The sequence below is a fragment of the Aptenodytes forsteri genome, unplaced genomic scaffold (assembly GCF_000699145.1).
Source record: "Aptenodytes forsteri isolate BGI_AS27 unplaced genomic scaffold, ASM69914v1 Scaffold59, whole genome shotgun sequence".
NCBI classification, from domain to species: Eukaryota; Metazoa; Chordata; class Aves; order Sphenisciformes; family Spheniscidae; genus Aptenodytes; species Aptenodytes forsteri.
The window spans coordinates 2,103,181-2,127,026 of NW_008794085.1; the positions used below are offsets into that span (position 1 = coordinate 2,103,181).

The 23,846-nt window shown below is 41.6% G+C and overlaps 2 protein-coding genes across 2 annotated transcripts in view; one reads left to right on the top strand and one right to left on the bottom strand.

Moving 5' to 3' along the window:
• Window positions 1-12,487, top strand: part of ZNHIT6 (zinc finger HIT-type containing 6) — a 32,257-nt gene extending 19,770 nt beyond the window's left edge. Inside the window, exons 9-10 of the mRNA XM_009274028.2 lie at window positions 7,109-7,233; window positions 11,562-12,487. Of these exons, the coding sequence (XP_009272303.1) occupies window positions 7,109-7,233; window positions 11,562-11,647 (211 nt within the window). The 3' untranslated portion in view covers window positions 11,648-12,487. The remainder of the gene's footprint in view (window positions 1-7,108; window positions 7,234-11,561) is intronic.
• A 9,017-nt stretch (window positions 12,488-21,504) lies between these two features.
• CYR61 (cysteine rich angiogenic inducer 61) lies at window positions 21,505-23,825 on the bottom strand (the record flags this gene model as incomplete). Its single annotated transcript, XM_009274279.1, has 4 exons — window positions 21,505-22,444; window positions 22,554-22,756; window positions 22,891-23,238; window positions 23,582-23,825. Coding segments are annotated over 4 exons (1,095 nt in total), but the record flags the coding sequence as incomplete, so codon positions are not given.
• Between the last annotated feature and the right edge of the window lie 21 nt (window positions 23,826-23,846).

Below are 23,846 nucleotides of genomic sequence, written 5' to 3' on the forward strand. Positions count from 1 at the left end.
GTGAAACATGGCAGCGCAGCCATCAGCGTTTTCACAAAGGCGGAGTAGAGGAGAACCTCTTCATGTTCCAGTCAGGAAGGAGAAAACTTGTTATTTCCTGCTGAAGCTGCCAAAGGGGAATCCCTCTGTTTTTTCTCTTTCTTGACGGAAATGAGCTGGGGCTGATTGTTTCAACCTCGCCAAGGAAGGAATTGACCTTCCTGCTTGTTTGCCAAGAAAATAATTTGTTTTCTTTATTTCGTAGCTTTTCCTTTTCATTGTAAAGCATTAGTAACCCCTTAATAGAAGGTTTATGGCATTGTGATTCCCATGCAAATAAGTATAAATTTGTGGGTATGTTTCCACCATTTAGTACAGAGTGGTAGAGGTATTCAGGCTATCTCCATATGAGCTAAATTTGAAAGTTAGAATTTGCTATCTAGGGATCCGAAATTACAGAAGTATCAATTCTTCCTGTTCCTGAAGTGGAGGTTCATTAGATTAACCCAAGTGTAATAATGAAAGTATTGCCAATTTACAAGGACTGATTTCTCATCAGTATTATATTTCTGTTTTATTTTATCAGTGCACTGCTTAGTTACGTTAATTTAAGTTGTCAAATGAGATTTGACCTATTAGTTTTCTGAACTTGATGTACTAAGAGTTTTTCATTGCATCCTTTGGTATTCTTTGGTACACCCCCCACCTCTAAAATTATTTACGTTAATGTTTCATGAGGCTATGTAACAGAAGTACTGTAATTAAAGTAGAGTTACGACATTTGCTTTTTCTCTGTGATCATGCCAGTATTTTATTAATGGTACAAGTTACATATTTTGACTTCCCTGCATATTTGGGGAACCACCCACCGCTTTCACTTGTGCTAAAGATGCCACTAATATCTTTTCAGCTTTTGAAACTTCAGGCATTCATCTTCAGTAGTCAACCCACTCTCTTTTTAACAATTTTTCCCTTGTGACATTTCATATTCCCTTTAGGCCTTCTGGCTATCATTAACTCATTAGGCTGTTTTTGTTTCTTTATCTCAGTCATATAGTAGCCTTACATGATTGTGGTATACCCTTTTTCGGTATGTCTGCTCTACATCACTTGAAGATTTGTAAACGCTGAGCTTTTGAGCAGTTTCTAAAGCTGCCTGGCTTCGCAAAGTAAGTAAATTCCTGTATGTGTAAAGGACTATTGCTGTGATACACTTGAATTGCAGCATCTTTACTGGTGCTGGATTTTGTTACTTCTTTTCATTATGTCTTACAAGATGGGGAAAGTATTTGCTTTCTTGAAATTCAGTATCACTTTACTTCTGTATTCTTTGAACCAAATTCTGCTGAATCCAAGAAACTGACATTAGCTAGTTTCACATTTTCCTTCTGTTTTGTGGTACTTTCTCCCATAACTAAAAGATGCACAATGGTTTGTACTTGAGTTAATCTTTACATCGTTATTGTGCATCCTGAATCCTTTTACCACATCACTCTTAATGCTCAGTCCACTAAATTGTTGCAGCAGATGCCTTATCTGCTTTATGGGTTTTGCCATCAATCAATATATTTTTCCATGATTGTCATTAAACAACTTTTACTGTGTTTTTCTCTTTGTGCAATTGCCTCATTCTCAAGAGGTATAAACAAGGACAGCCTTTGTGCTTCTACGGTGGCATACTTGTAGTCTTGTTTTGCTTATCTCTTCTTTCCATTAAGTGTTTTGTATATTTTCTAGGGCAGAAGTGAACAAACTATTAAATCTTTCTGGACATCTACTATTGTGCCAAATAATTTAGGTAGCAATTGGTTTCCTGCTGTCTTCACCTGGGTGTTACTTTTTTTTTTCCTTCCAGGATGTTTTAACTCCTTGAAATATGCTTGTAAGAAGACGGTTTTTGTGGTTTGGGGTGTGTGTGTCCATTTTACACTTTAGTTCTCAGCAGTTCTTAGATTTCTCTAGTGGAGGGGGCCTCTTACAGCCCGTAAAAGAGAGGAGACCACAGATTGTTACAGCTTGTCTTAATACAGTCTTTGTTTGAGGATGATCTACGGCCAAAATATGGCAAGGAAAAGGAACAGCTTCGTGGTTTTTCTTGTTATTTGGAAGTGCCTTTATGTATTTTGTGTATGTAGGTATAGTTAGGAGATGGTGATAATGTGTGAGATGCTTTCCTGGTATGCTGGCAACTTTTCTTCCTGGGCTTTTCAAGTTGGTTCCTAGCAGGACCTGTGGGCCCAAATGGTTGCTAAGAGAAGGTTTCTTGTCCTAGTTTTGCTTTTTTTCAGAAAAAGGACATCTGTGGTGGAAGTGTTACTTAAGATGGGGATCTGACTTGAAAAGGGATGGGCCAGGCATCTGGTCTGTATTGGTATAGGTTGAGCTATGAAGGTATGGAGGAGAGGTTAGTGAACATTTGTTAAGGCAAATTATGGAGGTCCTACATCGGGAGAAAAACCATACCATCAAGAGTGGAAGGAGGAGCTAGCAGGTTTTAAAATATTTGTGTAAACTGTAGTATAATTTTTTTCATATTAAAATATTAACTTGAACTTGGTTCCCGCCCCCCTTCCTTAAGAGTGTTCAAGCAGAGTAGTCTTTCGTATTGTTCAGCTGTTGATAAGAATTAGTTACAAGGGAAGTGTTATGGCAAGTCATTTCCTTTTTTTTTGTTTCTAAGGTCTCTGCTTTTTTGCTCGTTGAATTTTCTAATTCTTTTTCACACATATTAACTAACAAAATTCACCGTGTTCCAGATTTTTAGAATGTCAGAATTCTAGTGAGAAAGCTAAATATAAAAATTGCACATTATTTCAATACATTGTGTTTACTTTCTGCCATATAACTTTCCTTTCATACCTAATTCAAGAGTGCCTTTCACTACTTCCATGTTCACCAAATCATAACCACACGAAGAGGTTATTCACCACTTAGGAATGAAAGTCCATCTGTTAGTTATTATCTTTGCTGTGCTGCAGTACTTCAGAATGAGTGCTTGGGAGAGACTTTAAATGCTGCACCCAGTCTCTGCTCTCTTCTAGGAAAATGCAGATACCTAGGAAATGCTACCCTCCTTTGTTTGGGGAGGGGGGAATCTTCGTTCTTCCCGTAAGTTAGCAGAAATTTGACTGTGGATTTTTAGGACTAGGCCCAAAATAGATGGCATGATTTATTGTATCTGAATTATGCCAAGTAAATACCTCGATGTTTCCACTCAGTTCTAGGAAGAAAAATCATCTTTGTTTAAAATATGCGCAAGGGTTTTAGTTGATCTCTCTCACAGGAAAATTATGAACATCATTATACAAATATGCATTTTAGTAATATTTACAATTATTTGGATGGTTAAAACTTGTTTGTTCTCTTTTCAGTGTCTAGAAGACTAAACTAAAGAAATGACATGGTTACAATTTATCTTTAATTCCAGATTGCAGATTTTTCTTTACTATTATTAAAATCAAAGTTCCTGTAGATGACATTCAGGAAAACCTGATCAGCAGGGAATTTCGTGCTGTCTGAATTCATGGAGACAAGTTACGCCACTGCGATGATAGCCACAGGCTCCATTTGAGGGGAGCCTGTTGTGATGCAGTGACCTAATACGGCATTCCTGCCTGTGGGAGACAGATTAGGAGACTGAATTGTTGAATTCCTGGAAGGTGGTGGAATAACTATAGATAGTGACACTGTCCTTTGCAGAAACTCATAGATGCTATCAGAAGTGCAGAGCCACGTTAATTTCAGTGTTTTGTGAAAGGTAGCAAAGCCACTCGTAGAGCGAAGGTAGCAGATTATATGGGAACTGATGTGGGATTGCTGAATCTTGTTAAATTTTCTCAATTGTCACAATTTTTGTAGGCTTTTAAACTGCCTGCTGGCAGGCAAATTTTATTTAATTTTTGTCCTTTAAAAAGCAGTTATTGTTTTTTCATTCCAGCTAAAATCAAAAGCTGTTGTCTGCCAAGATTGTCTCTTTGTGGTCCTTATAAATGAAGTTGTCTTATTAAGAAGAAATCCGGGCCTATTTCTTGCTCCGTGACATGGGCATAAAGCCTTGCTTGGGGCAAGAAAATAATCAGGAAAGTGTATTATTAGATGTTGGGTGTCGGACAAGGAGGCTGAGGGAATGTATGGAAGGGAGAGAGAAAATACGTGGCAAGTAAATACCAGGGAGGAAAGAAGATTGAGAGATAAGGGTGCAAAGAGAAGTCCCACTGAATACAGGGATCGGGAAGCCGTAGCGCAGACAATTCGTAGGAACTGGGCAGTGGGAGAAAAGAGAAAGCAGGGGGAGGGTTTAAAAGAAAGACGTGAAGACAGGGTGTTAGGGCAATGGTTCTGTCGGGGTGGCCAGTTCATTTGGAGCCAGGCTTATCTTCAAATCCATCCTGTCATGAAGGGCTGAAGGAGCTTGTTTAGGATGACAGCCTCAGTTAAGTTGGTTCCTGCAACCGGCCCTGGAAGAGTCTGAGTGAAAGGACAGACTTAAGCTGGTTGTCATTCATTTTACTGGGTTGTCACTTGAAATGCACAGTGACGGAAGGGCCTGAAGGAGGTTGCAGCTCGTTATGGGTTCTTACCAAGGAGGCTACACAGTCCCAGTGATACAGGACAAGTAGGTAAAAATGGTGATAAAAGAATACCTGGTCATATCTGATAACCAGGTTCTCCCTGCTCCATCTCCTGCCTGTGGTGAGACACTTTCCTGCAAATACATGGGAGGACCTGCATTCCAGTGTTACCCTACATCCTCAGCTCATCCTGGTGAATAATCAGTGCAGAAAGTTACAAGACTTGTAAAAATGCCATTTAATTTCATTTTTCTCCAAACAGGTCTAGCCTTTTCATAAGTAAAAATTGAAATTGTGTGGGTATATACACTTCTGGAAAAGCCTTGCAGGGCAGTCGTCTTTTGCCCATAGGTCTGCGTTGCTCACCCTCTGATGTATGACTTTGTTCTAGTTCTGGGGTAAAATTGGGAAGGTTTTTATCATGACAAAGTCTTTCACAGAGAACCTGAAAAATCAGTCTTGCTCAGGAGCCATCCTGTATTAGACTTCGGAATTGAGTGGCAAGTTTTAGTTTTCTTTTGAGATCTTCTAAGCATGCACAGTCAAGGATGAGGTTGGCAGGTAGATTAGCAGAAAACCTCAACTTGCACTTGTGTATAAAGTAGGGAATTTGGTAGACTGAGGTATTTTGGATAGCATAGACAATAACAGCAAAGTTTAAAAAAGAGAAGCATTAAGCTCCTTTGTTATATTCTCCCTGAAGTTTACAGCCCACATTATGCACTAAAAATGTAGATGTTTCCTCTGTCGCTGTCAACCAGTAACATTTACTTTAAAAACAAAAAAGATAAAGCTCTGACTCGGTGATCTAACACTTCAGCAATTTACTATCATAAAATAGTTTTAAGTACAAATGTTTTATCTTATGCCAAGCTGGACGCTAAAGATGTTTTGTCTAAAACATGAGATAATGGAAAGTGTATTGTGGCATGTGAATTACTTTAGCCTCTTGGTGGTAAATGTTTGCTTAACCAGAAAAGAATGTGTTGAGGACCTTGCCAAAGGAAAGGTATTGCCATACTTTGCATTTAGAGTACTGTAAATAAAGCAATAAATATGTTTCTGTTCATGTGTGTTAATCCACAGGTTATGAATGCATTCATTCAATAGGAAATGTAATATACTGTTATCCCTTTTAGAGGGTTTCAGTAAGAAGAGGTCATAATTACTTAGGGTTGAGAGAAACATGAAACCAAGTATTTTCATGATGATTGAAGTTGAATATGAGAGAGAAATAGCTTTTGCTCAAACTAAGTTGCCCTTAAATCCCAAGAACTCAAATTCTGTTTTACCTTCAATATTCTTCTTGTGTGCTGACTCCTCTGATGTACTGTTCTTAATCACACATTACTGTATATCATAAAATATGTAATTTCCTTCACCCATCCAGTGTTGTTTTTGGCAAAAGAAAACCCAACTGCATAATATGTTAATGATCAGAGAAGGTAGAGCAGCTATGGGAAATACTCCACTTATTGCCCACAGTGTATTTTGGTTTTGAACTTCATTTGCCTTTAAGTGATACAATAGCTTAGTAGTAATTTAATAATGCTGATTACAGAAAGAATAGCATAAGTCAGATTGCAGTGTAATAATATCAGAGCATCTGTTGCCGCAGTTACAGCAAGGGAAAGCAACAGGGTTTCTCTTACAGAGGGCTTTGAAATATCCCTTCCTTTCCTCAAGGAAAGGAAACCCACGTCCAGGTTTCCAGTTAGAGAGTTGGAAGAGAATATTACAGTTCTAGGAAACAATTGTGGAGAAGATGCTCGGTTTACTTTTTGTTACTGTGGCATCATTTGTTATGTACCTGGCTTCACCCTCCAGGGTGAAGAGGAACCCTTTTCTGGGAAAGGACTGCGCATCCGAGTCATGCGCCTCTTGAAGCACACGCATATGTGGGGATTTCTATGGGAAGTTTCTTGCAGATGGTGCTGTAAGCAGGGATTTGCTCAGGCATAAACGGGGATATTGTACAATTTTTAGAAATTATTGCCCCAATGTTCTGTGTATCAGAGCCCTTACTTCTGCAAAAACAGAGCTCTACGTGCTTCCAATAGACCTTTGCTTTAGTAGTTGTCCAGATATGCTTTTTATTTCATCTTCCCAGTACTTCACTGATAATTCATAAGCAAATGTGATAAGGTACGCTACTAACCATGTAAATGAAACTTGTAGTATTAAAAGCCCATAAGTAGAACATTAAGTGTTATTTTTAATTTAGAATCTGCTTTTGGTAAATATATCGATTTTGATAACCCTATGTCCATATCTGATTTTGGTAAAGATAGAACTCATAAAACATTTCAGCCCTTAGACAAATTTGACTTTGATTCTCCTCTTGTTCTTATGCTTAGATGTTTGGAGGATTTAAAAACAATTATGTAGTTGGATAATAAGACTGGATATGTAATTTGAATCATAAGATAGTTCTTCTGAACATGATATCATCTGAAAATCCTGTGAATTGCCAGAAAGCTTTTTTTTTTTCCCCGAAAGTGTACATTATGTCCTTGGCAGCATTAAAATCCAAAATAAACTTGCCTGTTATTTTTAAGGTACAATGAACTGGATGCCAGTAGAAGCCTCCTGGACAATTTGAAAGGCAAAGTAATAATTGAGTATCCAACGTTATTTGTGGTCTTGAAAACATTGAAGAATGACATGGTGGTTCTTGGCCAAGGTAAGCATACATTTATTTCCTGTTATGCTATACTTAGATCTTTTAGTTAAATAAACAATAATTAAGGACACACCTATTAATAATGCCAGGAATGTGCAGTATGTCTTGTATTTCCCTCTGAATCTGAAAGATTGCTATAAAAAAGCTGTTAGGAATGCTCTGTCTTAAAGCTGCTGGCTGATGGCTTACATCCATAAGCTGTATTGCATGTGTTTTTCCTAACTTTGTTTACTGGTGCTTGATTCTTTTTTTGTATATTTTTAGCCACTAAGGTAAAACAACTCTTCAGACTTCTGCTAAATTTTGGAAGTAGCAAAGTTTGACAGAGTTGGTTATTTCTAAAAAGCTGTCTGGGGAAGATGAGTTTTAAGTAAGCCTGCTAATCATACAAAGGAATAATTCTCCATTATTTCCTAGCATAACTCCTAACATTGGACAAATAATTCTGAATTACAGGATAGTTATTAGAAATCGTAATGGCAAAGTGGCTTTTCGGGTGGGTTAAAAGCACAGTGTTATCTTTTGAAAAGTACTTAGTTGAGGGAAAACTTTCATCTTGGAGTTAACTTAGAGGACAGTCTAGGTCTAGCAGGAATTTGTATTTTAGTTTTGAAGTTAATTTCCACCTTTCTCCCCGGTATAAAGGCTTCGTGTCCCAGCTTCGCTTTCTGCAGCTGCTGATATAGGGAATCAGTTACCTTGTCTCTTAGTCCCCCAGCTAGTCACCTTAGATATCAAGTTCCATACTATTCAGTGATGAGCCAGTCTGTAATTTTTACAGATTTCTGAGGAAAAGCGTTGAAATATGTTTGCAATGGCTATTTCCCTGCGGCAACTCAGTCATGGCTCTATATGTATATAATTTGACTGAATAAAGACGAGACTGAGCATATTGTACCAGTGATACCAAACTTCCATGGATCTTGGCTGTTCTGGCTAGATGACACCAAGTGATCCATCGGAGCAACCTGCTCTCAAAGAAACACCAACATTTCTTGCGCGATGTACTGCAGGAGCTTCTGTGAGCGAGACACCACGCCAGGGGATGAGGTGGGAGTCTTGTCTGAGCAACTAGGTCCACTGATACTCACCCCAGGAGTGCACATACATATACTGGAGTACAAGGAAACTAGGTACTTTCAGTTTATCTATTATTTCTTGATCTAGGTCCCTGGCTTTTCAGTAGTCAGCCCTACGCCTATGATTTAGATGTCAGGAGGGAATTACAACTGATTGACTCATAAACTTAATCTGAATATGGTGGTTGTCAGTGTCTCCTGAGCTAGTAGGAAGGCTTTCCTTTTAAGGGTATAGGTTCAAATAAGTGTTGATTGAACAACTATATTTTGAGGTCGTGCTGCCGCAGCAGCTAGCTCATTCTGTAAAAGGCAGAGTAGAAGAGCGAGCCAGTAATAGCTGGGGAAGCGCTGATAGCTCTGTCACAGGGCAGTGCAAGTGTGTGTCTTCAAGACGGTGACCTTCCTCTGCTGCAGGGATCATTCAGTTAGCAGTCATCCCTGAAGCTGGTATGCAGGGAACACTGGCAGCTATTTCAGGTTTTGGGAACCATTAATTTTCTTAATCTTTTTTTTTTTTTTACACAGTTTCTATAGATTCCATAAAAATCAAGTGCATAGCTCCCTGTTGAAGTGTCTTGGTTATCACATAGCAAAAGAGTATAGCTAATGGCAAAAATAACACGATTTTCACAACTTTTATCATTTATTTTTGTACATCTTCTTAGTTAACTTCACTTAACTTCAGCCTTGAGTTTGGTTTGGATATTAACACTTAACTTCAGCCTTGAGTTTGGTTTGGACCCTGTGTTCTTGGAGCTTTTTCTGTTAAGAGTGGAAGCCTGCCACAGTAATTCCAGATTCTTTCAGGAAAAACGTGTTCAGAACATGAATATAAAAATAGGAGGGCTTTTTTGTTGCTATTATTGCACTTGAAGACAAAATACCACTTTTGTTGGTGTGGCGCAATCATTGTACTCTTCTTTTGTGTGTCAACTTTAAAGAATAAAGGAGAAAAAACAGTATTTAGTTTGCTTTACCAGTTGTATTCACAGATAATTGCTAAGAGCGGAAATCTTGGGTTCACCTTCAGGCTCTCCAAGGAGAAGTCTGTTGTAATCAGAGAGGTGCTTTAGCCCACTCCCATCTCCCAAGAGGTGACCTTTCTGCTGCAGCATCTCGTGTGTTACTTGCAGTCCACTGTCTTCGACACTTAATGGCTTTTTGTATCAGTTGCACACTCCTCCTAAGCCATCCATCCTGCTCTTGCTTATCCTATCTCTGCCTTTCCTTTCTGCCTTCCTTCTCCATGCGCACCCGGAGGGACGCTTGTCTCGGAGCGCCCGTCCAGCTGACCTCCCCTTGGCATTCCAGGCAAACAGCTGCTGCATTGATGAGTGGATGTCTGGCAGGGTGTCTGCCGGAGCGCAGGGGCTTCTGCTACGGTAGCCCTCCAGGGTCTGTTTTCAAAGGACCCAGGCTAGAACAAGAAACAGTGTCTTGTGGAAATGTAACTGCTCAAATGATGTTTCTTTACTGAGCAATCTCAGATCTGCCCCCTTCCCCAGGAAGAACAGAGGCAAGTTTTCATAGCCACAGCAACAGGCACGTGCTGGGGAAAAATCACCATTGTCCCCTGCGATTCAAGTTACTACCCCCAAAGACTGGGAGAGAGCTAGAGCTGGACACTGTCAAAGAGAGACTAGAATTTAATGAGGACAAAGCCAATTTCTCCTATCCTTGTTCTCAGAAATGGCTGAAGTATTTTGGCTGAAGCTTTCAAAAAAAATACAGATAATAAGGATTGAAGAAGGAAACTGGCACTGAAAAATTTAAACCCAGAGTTTATATTTTACATTATAAGTACACTGCAGGCAGTTTTACGGTGGGAAGGACTGGGCAATCTTAATTTATAAGCAATGCTATCAACACCATAAAAATACGTTCTTTTTGAGTGAAGACAATCTGTAATTTCTGTTAAATAAAACTTACTGTAACAGACTAAACTAAAGCTAAAATTTGTCTGTTGAGCTTCACTGTGAGTCAGAAGATTGCCACATTCTTTTATGTGATGTTTTGATGCTTGACTTGCTTATAGCAAAAACTACAGGTGCTCTGATTTCAGCATACAAGGTCAGTCATGGCTGAAGATAGTAGGGGATTATAGAAGCTTTCACAGGACTTAGGGGCAAAAACAATCCTTACTTTGTGCATTACTCAGTACATATCTGGCATATAAATGTTAATTGATTATACACTAGATTTAATGTAGACAAAATGTGACCTCCGATGTTTCTGGGTGAAATGCTTCTATTTTCTTGAACAAATTCCATTGAAACTGTACAGGTGCACACTGTGTCCTATGTATTATCCGTGTTTGCCAGCTGTAGAATTCGTCGTGACAAGACAGTAACTGTACTGCATCAGCTCCCTTTCGGTAACGTTTCCTTAATGAAGCGTCTGACACTAAATGCTCAAAAACTTCTTTAAATTCATAGTCGGATCAAATACTGAAAATAACAATGAGAGCAGAGTGTGATTCATGGGCCTACTTTGCTGTAGTTTATTTTTGTCCTGCTTGAGTGCCACCGACCAGTGGCATTTGGTGACCTCACCACGAGGTGACCGGGGTCAGTGCTTGTTAAAGAAGGAGTCTCAGGGTGTGAGGCTGAAGACTAGTTTGGGAAATGAGTGCTTCACGATACAGTCTCAGCAGACCACAACAGCTGTGTCCTAAAGCACAAGTTATTGTGCAGCTTTAACCTCATTAGCCTTAGCTCATGGATTCATGCAACTTAACACCATCCTTGGGGTGCTGGAACACGTGGAAGGAGTACATAGGTGCATCGTCTTAATTTTCCATTTAGAATTTCTCAGTAGTTCCCCATCTTAACTGAAATGCTAATAAAAGTGTAAATGATTTGTAATTCATTACAGTTGTGATAGATATGTAGCAACCCAGAAAACAACATTTAAAACAGACAAGCCAAGAGAACAATTTGAAATTCGCAGTGGATGAAGAGGAAGAGTTTTGTGGGGGATAAATACTCTGCTTACCTACTTGACTGAAAGACCAAGATTTAAAAACTGAAAGAAATTCTCAGCATTGTCTTGCTTTCTCCTTCATCAACAAGGTCCTACCCAGGGCTTTATCCCATGTTATGAGACTGGTTATGTCTTATGAAATAGCTGTCCTCAAGGAAAGTGTGATTAAAAGGAAAAGAAGATACGAAACTGCTTCTGTTTGATGAGCAAACAACATTGCTGAAACTAATTGCTTGTTTGTTTTTTGTTTGTGTCCTACACCCTCAGATGCCCGTGAACCTGCAGAGAACTCGGACAGTGAAAGTTCATCCCTTTCATCTATGGAAGAAGGGGAAATTCGGGACAGTTCATGACGGTTCTTTGAGAGAAGAGGGTGGAATGAACCTTTTTTTTTTTTAATTTTATTTTATTAAATCTTTTTTTATGCAACTGAGTTCTCAGGTTTGGTTTGGCTTCCTTCACTAAAGAAAGCACTTCCAAACTGCCTGCCTATTTTTGGATTTAGGAATGCATATTTAGGGATGTAAATAAAGAGATGGGGAATTGCTGGTTTTAGGAAAAAAATGATATTCTTATTTAACTGCACCCTCTTGTCCATGTATCTTTAATAAATCAGAGTAACCCAAATTTAAAGTTTCCAAGTTAGTTTCAACAGTATATTTTTTTCCTTTTACCCTAACAGCTCGGTGTCTGATTTCCGAGTTTAAATATCTGATCACATATTTGTATTTATATGCGGATTTGAGTCTTAATGCTTAAACTTACTGAAAAATACACTGGTGTTTCATTAGATTAATTTTGTTTTAGGGTATTTCTTTGTCATGCTGAGCTGCTGCAAATGATCTTACTTCACTTTTGACTTAATCTTCTGTGGTGACATTTTGGGTGCCTGGTGCAATAATTTTTTTTTTTTTTTTACTTGGTTGCATCTTGTTTAATGTGTCAAAGACAGGTCAGACCATGTTTTCAGGGTGGCATGTTGCCATATGTTTAATCTTCTACCCTGATCTTCTAAATTAGCATGGGTTTTAAAATCCATAGAAACGGATACATAGAGTGTCACTAGGGCTAATATATTGGACTTCTAAACAATGCTTATGTTATGCATCTCATATTACTAGTTTACCTCCTGAAGCCAGGTATTGTAAATATTTGCTGGAATATCAACTAAATTTACCTACTTAAAAACAAATAAACCTTAAAAAAAAAAAAAGTCCTGTACTTTATCATCTGCTGACGATAGAAATCTGTTGTTAACTTCTGAGAAGTTTTCTAGATCCCAGACCACTTACAACTGTGTCTAAGTGCCCCATGTCAGTGGGGTTTGTTGGAGGACGAGAACAGCGTGTGCTACGGGCGGTGTGAGACAGGTGGGCCCCTCTGCACACTTGCACCAGGGAGTTCTCAGGATTCAGCGCAGGTGTTTGGGGTTAGTTTGCAAGGGTCTAGCTAAGTCAGCATTTGTGAAGTCTTACGGACATGATCACTTTGTAAACAGCTCTGCGAGGTTGTTGCTGCCATCGTTGTTACCCCACTCTGTCTCCTGCTTGAGACTAGCACCTTTGTGACAAAAGTTGGTGGCGTGGTGTGCGCACTAAACTGCCATGAAGGTGAGTTTTCAGTCCTAAGTGTTCTTGCTGCCAGTGCTGCCATGGGTAGAAAGACAACAGAAAGCAGTGAAGGAACTTGTTGAGGTAACAGGAGGCTGTGACAGCAATATGGGAGAGGGCTCGGGCTTCCAGGCTCTCAGTCTAGGGCTCTCAGTCTTCAGGGCACCAGGCTGTCGGTTCCTTACCAGTCATGCTGCGTGGAGAGGATTTTTGAGATGTTCAAAGTTTTAGAAGGATTTTTTTTTTTCCCACACCTTTGCAAACAAATTGTCACTAAAAAAATGGTTCACCGTGCCATGTAGCTACTGCAGTTTGGAAAGAGCATCGGACCTTTGTAGTCAAATACTATTTTTTCCCACAGCGGTATCACGTGTCCTTTCCCTTGTGTGTTTTGCAGCCCCTGGTAAAACAGGGAAGTTTTTCTTCTTGCCTGGCAGTAGCCACCTGTGCTCTGTTTTCTTTTTTAGTCATTGTTGGTCCTCTGCCCACCTCTTGTTTCAATGTTTGGGTTTTTTAACCCTTATTAAAGGGCCAGGATTCCTAGCTATAGGTGCTGCTTTCATATTTTTTCAGTTCAGTGAAAGTGAATAAGCTTTTCCTAATCAGTGATTACTGCACGCTGACTTGGTAGCCACAAATTACTTTAAACCAGTCTTGAACCCATTCATAATAACACCGATAAAAGAGCAGAACAGCAAAACTGCCACAGTTCATTTGCCAGAAAATGTTTCATCTGGAGTAAAAGCGTGGCATTTCTGTTAAGATTCATAGCACACAGTGGAAATCAGAGTGCTGCAAATATTAGTGTCGATCTGCGTGTGTGTGTGTGATTAGTCTTTGGCTGAGGAACGCAGATTTGTAATTTGCATTACTTTCCTACGCTCTTGGAGGTTTTCATTAAAGGTATGAAAGGGTTTGCCTGCGGTTTTTTTCTTATATAAATCTAGTTTAAGCTTCCTTGTGAGTCAAACGCAACCGTAATTTGTTTTTAAATGAAGATGCTGTTAAATCTGTCCTGCAGATTTAAATCTTCTCCTACCTTAAAGAAGGTTTTAAAAAATTATTAAGGAGCGTTCCTGTGGTGGTTACTAGAACGGAAATTTCCCAAACAAAGCTGGGAATCATCTTCCAGAGTTCAATCAAATTGAGAGTAAAAGGCCTTGGTAGCATTTGCCATTCATTCCCGGGTTACTATTTACTTATTTTTATTTGGTTTTGATAACGGTTACACTAGTTTGAACAGCGGTGATTTATCACATGCAAGCCAAGATGGAATTCAAATATTTTTATTCAGTTTTGCTAAACTTTTTCAATTTTTGTTTATAAAAATGAATCAAAATGATGGTCTCTGGCTAAAAGCACAGCCTTACTGATGGCAGGTGACCAGCGCGTGTCCTGCAGCAGTGGTAATTCTTCATAATAATAAGGTTACTGATTTAATCAAAACTTATGCACTCTTCGGCTAGGCAGATGGTTTTTAACACTTTCATAGGCAGTTAGGGGGAGTTTTTAATTCCTTTCTGAGTGACTTAACCCGGAATGAGCATCTTGTAATAAACTGAAGAGAGAAAATGCATCTTTAAAAGCTGTATTTTTAAATTTCTGGTCAAGCACTTGAAATTAAAGACGTGGAGCTGAGGCAGCCTGGAAGACTTCAGTTCTGTCCATTTTGAAAACATACTATAGTAATCATATTATACGAGGATCCCTACAGGACTCTGCCTTGATTCACGGCAGATGGTGTCTGTGAATGAAAACTACATGATGCTGTTTTAATCTTCATCATTCCACACCAGCTTGCGTTGAGTGCTTGATTTTATCCTTACTACGCTTACTCATTTATTTTCCTCTATAAACTACTTGTCACTGAAGGAACAAGCTATTTGTGTGTAGCGTTGTACGGCATTTCTTTTAATGTTCAGACTTTTCAGGTTTCAAACCCTGAACCCTCACAGCGTGCTTGAGCTGAAGGACCATCAGCTTACAAAGCAAAGAGTAAAGGCTCTTGTCCTGAATGAACATGCAACTTAAAGAAATTAAAAGCTTAATGAAGCCGTCCCTTTCACAAGCCATAAAGGACAAAAATAGAGCATAGCTAAGCGCGTAGCAATAGCTGAGAGGTGGGATTGAGTCAGCCGTATGAGAGAACTTGGTTCTTTTCCTTTTTTGTATAACTTTTTGGGGGTACGAGGCATAAGTTATTGAGTTGTCACAGGTAAACGACGTTATACACCCTGTCAGGGTAACAGCTAAGTTTTGAATGAACACATTTGAACTCTAGGTTTTACTGTATTTACCTCTGCATTAGGAATTGTTGATCCGTAGAGGAAAAGAGGGTCCTGCCACAAAAATGTGTGGTTGGCGCTAGGTCTCGCAGACACGCCGGACCAATTTTTGTTACTCCAGTTGAACAGTGCAGTTTTACTTTGCATTAGGAGTAAAACTGTCGTGCAGAATGCGCACTCTAGTCTAAAAAAGTACATAAATTTCTAAGTTCACTGTAGTGCCGACAGGAAGGCCAGCCTCCGTGTTGTGTATAAGCATAGCTGTGATTCAGACCTTGCCCTGCCAGATACAGCTGTTCTCTATTGACATCTGTAGGAACTGAGAATGTATAACACCTTGCAAGAGCAGGCATTCGGAGAGTAAATATACAGCTGTGATGATGTAACTTCAGGCCGTATTTGGTCACAAACATTTCATTCTGCTTTCCCAAGTCCCCCGCTCTTTTCCTGAAAACATTTATTCTTCCTCCCTCCAAAGGAAAATATATCTTGAATTTGTGTTTATGTCGTTGCTATGACACTCAGTTAAACTGTATGCAGATGCAGGTTCTCTTAATAAGAAGAAAAAAAAAAAACAAAACCAAAACCTGTGTACTTCAGTGAACAAAGATTACTCTGTTTGTATTAAAATGTTGCTATGGCAGTGCATATGGTTTTATTTGGTGGAAATTTGTGGTGAAATGGAAGGAAGTCACATGTATGCAAGAGAAACAAGAAATGGCAGCAAAAACAACTCAAAATAAATACTGAAACTGAAAGGGAAGTTGCAGATGACATGTGAAACCAGGAAAAAACAAGGACAGTTGTTTTGCTGCCTGTCTGTGATAACAGAAATGTGTTCCCACTGTGTCCTGCCGGGTCTCGGGGACCTGTCGGACAGTGACTTAGCTCTAACGATGCTTTTATTGCGAGAGCTTCTTTCCCTCGTTGGCTTTGTGCATTGTAACATTTTTTTGTTTTGGAAGCAAAGTTCCACTGGCTTGGCCCGATTTCACCACCGCTAACTTTTCTTGCTGAAAAGCATTTCCAGGCTATCTTACTGTAGTAGGCTTTTTGGCAGGAAAAATCAATAGAGTGGTAAAATACGGAAAGCCACTAGAGCCTTGCCTACCTTTGGGGCAAGGGGAAGTCTTTGTGGAATTACTGGCTCCTACTAGTGATAGAAACAGTGGATTTTTTTTATTATTTTTTTTTTAATTCGCACAGTAGTCCTCATATTTATCTAATCCTTTTGCATTAGGCTTCCTTTTGCATCAGTTGCATCAGTACAGCTGTTTGTGGGGTTGCGTGACAAATCAGAGCGGGTTTAAAATAATCCGCCAAAGCAGCAGGGATAGAAATGAGAGGGGAGAGGGAGTCTTGATTTAGAGAATAAATTACCACACTGGGAGCTGGCTGGTTCCTGCATGATCCCAGCTGGCGGAGAAAGCAAAAGTGTTTTTAAAATCACATTGCCACTTTCTTCCTGTCATCCGAGTTCTGCCTCAAGGAGGAGGAAGAAGTGACTGTGAAAGCTGCCTATTGCCTTTCCACTCCTCGCTTCCAGATTCTCTACTGAATCGTGTTGTAGCCCCAGAACTTGTCCGTTTTGCCAAGAGTGCCAAGAGGGAGTAGAGAGATGTCCCAAGTGAGGTAAAAGTTAAGTTGGTGGATGAGGTATTTCAGGAAAAAGAGCAGACAGGGGTGGCTTTAAAAGCTTGTCTGAGAAGTCCCCATCACTTTCATATCTAAACTCTCAGTGGTATCTCTTTGTTGACCTTCTTTCCCCAACCCCTGCTTTCAGCTGTGCTTGGGCATCCGTATTGGTTTTAACAGGATTGTTCCACGACAGCGGGAGTATCCGCTTCTGTAGAGTGAAATGTATTTTCCTGTTTTAAGTTCTCATTAATAGACTTGCTGGTTTTACAGCCACGACGTCTTGATGTCTGATTTTGTCAAATTCATGAGCTAATTAGGATCTAACCTGGTTGGTTTGAGATGCTGAAGGAAACCAGTAGCTTCTGAGAAACTGGTGTCTTTGACTCAGACGATGTGCTGGGCTCCTTTTGATCTGGTGTTCAACCAGTGTTCTCAAAATATTGCTGGACTGCACTGCTGACTGTTTAACTGGTATCTATAATGGAGTCCCTTCATTCTTACTGAAACTGCATTCATCATGAGGTTAAGTTGTTTATGTGTCCTAGCTAGATTCCCATCTGGGCAAATCTATGTACCCTACCTTTAAATTTCTTCTGCCTAGTAAACAAAAACCTTTACAAAATCTTGTGTAATCTTTTCCTCCTGGACGGTTGCTACATTCCATCCCGTAAGTGTATTTCAAGACAGATGACGTTGCTTATGTGGACGATGCCTTGGGGTCTTTCAGGATCTTCTCCAACATAAATTGTGTACGTAGAAGTCATAGCTCTGTAATTTTTCTGGAGGAAAAAAAATCATAGCATACTGGATACCATGCTTGGTGTTTGGTCTTTACAGGGTAATAGACACAGATGCTTATTGTATCATTTTGTTGGTTGAAGTCATCTTTTACAGGATTTATATTTTCTAGGCATCAAGTCTCACTGCAGTTCAATGCAGTTCAGTTGTTCATGAGTTGAAATGCATTTATAGGTATCTCCAAAGCTAGTGTATGTTAGTGCTTTCACCATGGCACCTCCACGTTTCTATGTGCTATTTTATACGTGGCTATGTAACGTGGAGAAAAAAATTGTGAAGATGAAAACAGGGACGTGTCTATATGAAAAAAACAGGCTTGAGGCAGAGCAGCCGGTAAAACTACACAGCCTTCCCCTGCTGTGTGCTGAGCACTCTGGGCACTGCATGGAAATAGTTCCGCTGGTTAAACAGGAGTAAACTAAAATGTGCACAGGCATCGAAGTGCTTTTCTGCAGGATCAGCTCAGAAGGGCCAGCATTTGGCAAGAGCAAGCCTCTGGTGTAACGCATTTAACTGCTTCTGTGTAGGTAGGTAGGTTTGACTTCCAACCCTGAATGACTGCCCACAAACACTTTCTTGTTTCGGTCCTCCAGACCTGTGCAGCTGTAGCTCAGAAATTCTCCTGCGTACCCAAATCTGTGGCAGAGCTCCTTGTCTGGAGCGTGGGGGGATTCATGCAGCTTCAGTGGACTGTGAGCACGGGAAATCCTCCCGCAGCAGTCCCACCGATCCACGGTGTCTCTGCCTCTTCCCACGCAGCCCGTGTGCCGCCTCGGCTTCCCACCAGTAGCGGGGAGACGGGCCCGATTCCCAGGCGGTGTCCGCCGGAGGGTCAGGCAGCCCAGTGGGGGCTGCTTTGCTGTGGGCTCTGCAGTAATTTATATATGGAGTGTAGAGGTTCTCGTGGCTCAGCTCAGCGAGGGTTAATTAATAGCTTGGCTGTCCCACCATCAGCAAGATGTTAGCTTTTCCTCCATCTGCTGCTCATTCAGGAGAGCGAGCTAGCAGCATCCCACGAGAGAGGATTTAATGCAGCCATGGAAGTCTGTTTTCCGCATACTCCTGCTTTTATTTTGTTTCCTGTGATGCAGCACTTAAGGAAGCAGAAACTTTGTCTTCACTGCGTTGCCTTCATTAGTAGGGAAGATTTTGTATGTCGCCCTAATATTATAGTGGTTACCACCATCAGACCCTTGTAAATAAGTGCGTTGAATACAAGACTACACATTCCTTCGCTCCTAGAACTGTAGTTTGACAAATGCTCCTTTTGGCGGCAGCACCAGATTCAGCAAACTGCCCCGTGCCACCAGGCTCCATCCTCGGGTGACCCCAGCGCTTGCACCAGTACAGCTGGCTGGAGGGCTTGCGTGACAAATCGGAGCAGCTTAAAAATAACGGGCCAAAGGACCGGGGGCAGACGTGAGAGGGGAGAGTTGGGGCGGCTGAAGCAGGGGCTGCTGCAGAGAGGACAGCGCTGAAGCCTCTGCCCGCAGGCTTCGGCAGTGCTGCTCGCCTCGCCTCGCTGGCGTGCCAGGACTCCCCAGACGGGCATGGGGGTCTCCTGGTGTCTGCCCGGCTTAGAGGAGCTCCACACGGCGCAGGTGGCTTTATTTTCAGGGTTTGAACTGCTTGATGGCCTGGCATTGTCATCTACGTTGTGTATCATGTTCCTAACTCCTCATCTTTTAGTATTCATCTTGAAGAATAATATTGATATTTTAGTTTTTGACCAAGAAATAAAATTATAGTTGTGCTCATTAACCTTACCCGTAAGCCCTGCGGATTATGCTTAAAGGAACCTGTGTTTTTATCATTTGTATTTTCATGCCTAGTATTTAGGGTTTTTTCTGCTGGAACAACAGAGGGTAGAAAGATTTCAAAGCAAGCGCAAAGATGATACACAAAAAAATGACAGTGATTCCTTTTACAGTATTGCGAACTGTGGGTTTTAGTAGTCTTGCCACGTAATTGTGAAATGCAAAAAGTGAAGAGAGGGCTATATGGGTGATGATCAGTTGGTGTGAGATCCCGGCTCTGGAAGACTTGTAGTTCATTTTAGTGGCGTTCATTCCCCCTCTTTATAGCAGGATAATTTCATGTGGTATATTTCACTCTTACGTTTGCATGATCTGCTCCTGCAGCCCTTGTTCTCCCAGTACATCTTTCTAGTGAGCAGATTACAGAACCGCCCCTCTACTTGATGAAACACGGAAAGCCCAAAGTGCGGGTTGTAAAATCCGGGGCCCGGCTAGAGCCGCACCTGAGGAGGGGGTTGGAAGGGCCACTTTTGTTCGTATATGGTGGGCGCGTTACAGACATATAGTCTACGCGTATAGTGTAGTCACAGGTATATGTAATTTTTCAGGGAACTGTTACTTACGTTGGTTTGAAGATGGGTGTCATTCAAGTGTAAGCGACAGTGGGGATGGCGAGGAATGCGCGTGCAGCTGCTGTCTGTCTGTGAGCAGCGTGTTCTGTTCCTCTTCCCCTCTCCATGCAGTAACCCAACATGAAAACCTGATGATTTCTCAGTGAGAGGCTGAGGTAGTGACGCGTTCAGTGCTAGATGTAAGTAGAAGCCAAACAAAAGAGCTTCACTGCATTTTACACTTTTACTGTCAACAAATATTGTACAGACAAGTTTAGATACAGCTGAGACTGGTGGCCAGGTGGTGAATTCCAAAACAGCTCAAGTTTTGAATGCCTTCGGGGAGAGAACTTGACTGAGCAGAAGAGAGACGGCTGTAATTTCTCAGGCAAAGCATTAGCTGCCAGAGATGAGCTTCTGAGATATTTGGCCATTTATTTTATTGAAATATTTATGTCTAATCTAATAAAAAGTTGACTCTTAACCACTTCTGCAACTAACTGAATGACGCTGGATGACACCCCTTCACAATTCTAAAACCTCAGAAATCAGTCTCTGGTTTTTTATGAGCAGTAGCTTTCTCACTAAAGACTATGGGAGGATATTTTGCCAGAGAACTAACCAGTGACGAGGAGGAGGGGGAAAAAAAAAAGTTGCAGGTTTCCTTTCAGTCTTATCCGTAGCGCAGCTTTATGCTAACCAGCATAGTAGAAATGTTTGATGCTGCTTTCTCAGATCCTCCTCTAGTTCATTTTTTTGAATGTCATTTTCTTACCGCGTGCCAGCTAGCTGTCTTACGACTCCCTCGGTTAGCCAAATGTCATCTGTGTCCCACAGTATAAAGTGTAATTACATATTTAAAAAGCGGGGAGGGGAGGGGAGGAAGAGAAAAGAGTGGCTGCTTTGCCTTTTACTCTATTGGAGAAGTACTTGAAATTCCTCACATTCTTCTCCTGTTAGCAGTATGTTTACTTTTCATCACTGGGTTATTAGGATTAACAAAAGTCATTGCTTCAAACGCATTTAATTTGAATTTAGTGAAAGCAAACTACCTCCTGCAGACTGTAGGAAACATTCTTCTGCCGCAGAAATGTATTAATTTGCAAAAAGCAGCCACCAAAAAATGCGAGACCTGACGACCACTTCCACCCCAATGTTCAACATCACCGTGCATGCACTGCATTCTAATGAAGTACCTTATGTTGCAAATTCCAGGACGGTTTGAATAATCTGACAGTCTAATTAACGTTTCAGTCTCTCTATCAAACATTTGCTGGCGGTGCCAAGCAGCTTTTTCTGTATATGCTTTCTAGAGCATGGGGTTGCAGACTGCGTGCACTGAAGAATTTTTACCCAAAGAATTAAAACACAGCTTTCTAGTTCAGTGCCGCAGCTGTAGTAGAGCTTGTTTTAATTTCCAGAGAATCTAAGCTTTTCAGAATGCAAAGTTTTCACAGAAAGCTGCTGCATTTAAGTCTGGTGCCTGTCAGAATGCTCTACTAAGAGTAGTTAGGTAAATATTTCTTTATTAAATGATTAATTCCATAAATAAATTCTTTTAATTCATTGAATATAAAATTAAAATCATTTACAACTTATTCCAGTATTACAGGGGCTGGAAGGGGTAAAAAAAAAAAACTCGAAGAAAAAACAAAAAGAGCTACAGTTTGATAAATAAAATACTCAGCTTTAAAACAACTGATTTCTGTTTGCCATTAAACTACAGTTGGTACATAATAGCTGCCACTGTGAACACCCCACAAGTGCCCACCTCAGGAAGGAATGTAACTTCCAACTTGGTTGGGAAAGGGTGGGAGAAGATGGAGGGAGGGGGAGAAGCATAGTGTTAAGTTGAACAGGATAGGAAAAGAGTTTTCATAACCGGAACAAAACATTTATCTGATCACTTACAAACAGAAAACAGTATATAATTAGATAAGGTGCTCCAAAAAGAAGCAGTAAAGTTGCTCCAGTACTATGAAGCTTTAAGTATGCTTAAAATCTCTGTTGCATTAGTGTCCAGTGGCACAGTGCACTCTTGTAACATCTCAATGTTGCCCTCAACTGGGCAAGGCACCATTTCCGTCAAAGGTCCTTTCTCCGTGGCTGGTTACTTCAAAATTCTGTTTAGCATCCCACCCCCAACACAACTTAGTCCCTAAATTTGTGAATGTCATTGACTAGTCTGTAGTAGGGATAAGCTTCATTCGCATGTGGACAGTTGTAGTTGCATCGGCAGGACTGGATCATCATGACGCTCTTGGTGAAGGTTTCTCCATCATCGCAGCGGAACCTGATCTTGACAGTCCTGGTCTGCTGAGGCGTACAGCACCTGCCATCCACGCAGGAGCCACAGTACTTGGGGCGGTACTTCTTCATGCTGGAACATCCAGCGTAAGTAAACTTCACTGGGGATGGGGACTTCTTAGTCTTGGTGCATTTTTTTCCCTTCTGTAAAGGAGAGGCAATAATATTATTAGCAGGAGATTCTTCTCCAGCCTTTACCCTCTACCCGAAGCAGTTTGGAAAGAAGAGCGGCACTGGAAGAGCCTGTATTTACCTTTAGGGAGGCATAGCTAGGCTCGCCACATGGCCTCACTTCACATATCCTGGTCTCTTTGATGAGCCTGCAGTCGGGATTGTCGTTGGTAACCCTTGTGGAGATGCCAGTTCCACACGTCTTTGAGCACTGGGACCAGGAGGTTGTTTGCACAATGCATTTGGGATTCTCAAAAGCTCGGCTTTGTGGCTCGGATCCAAAAACTGGAAAAAGAGAAGGAGGGCTTAGCCTGAATATATCCTCTCACCCCTCATCGGGGTCTAAGGAGTCGAACAGCCATCCTCCCGCCTCCCCCCCCGCTTAACTGTCACTGTCACACAGATTAGCCCATACTCACCAGGTAGCATTTTCAGGCCTCCTTTCACAATGGCAATTAGCTCATTGTTCCTGGTTAGTTCGCCTTCGGAATCATCCAGACCAAACTCTTTGCTGAAGAAGCCTTCCAGCTCATCCAGCGCATCCTTGCTTTCGTCGCAGACCCACTCTTCGCAGCACTGCCCGGGGACTTTGACCAGCCTGGGGCTGGGACAGCCCAGGTTAGGAAGAGAGAGCTCTTGCGGGCAGAGCGGGATGCAGCCCACAGCTCCATCTATGCACGTACACTGGTGTTTACAGTTCGGCTGGAAGCTTTCACCGTTCTGGTAGATTTTGGAGTTATATTCACACGGTCTCCCCTCGGACTGTGCTGCAGAGATCAACAGAGAGGGAAAGGAGGGAGTCAGCGGTGGGAATCGCTCGTTTAAGCACAGGTATTTGCTGGTCTGTTAAATTCAATTTACGGTGGAGCTCCCTACAATCCCCCGGAGACGCGGGGCCAGAACAATAAGTTAGTCAGGAATCACTTTTCCTTATGTGCGTTTAGCGCAGCCCAGACATACTGAATCGCATTCCAGACTGCTGAAGTCATGTGCCTTTCTGCCAAGCTACCAACAACAAAGCATAACCATACATGGACTCGAAATTACTAAACTTCGGCACTACGGGGACCAGGGTTTTCTCCCGGGGGAGGCGGAGGGCGAGCCGCTTACCTCTGCAGATGCCCTTCAGCGCGGCGGGGCTGGCGCCGAAGTTGCACTCCAGCCCCTTGGTGTGGTCGCAGGGCTGCGCCCGGCTGCAGTCCTCGTTCAGCTGCTTGGCGCAGACCTTGCAGCAGCCGCAGCCGTCCGGCACCAGCCCCACGCCCGGGGCGCACTGCGGCACGGCCGCCGGGCACTGGCAGACGGCGGGGCAGGGCGAGCCCAGAGCCTGCGGAGCAGAGCGGGGGCCGGTGAGTGCCGGGAGGCGAGCGGAGCG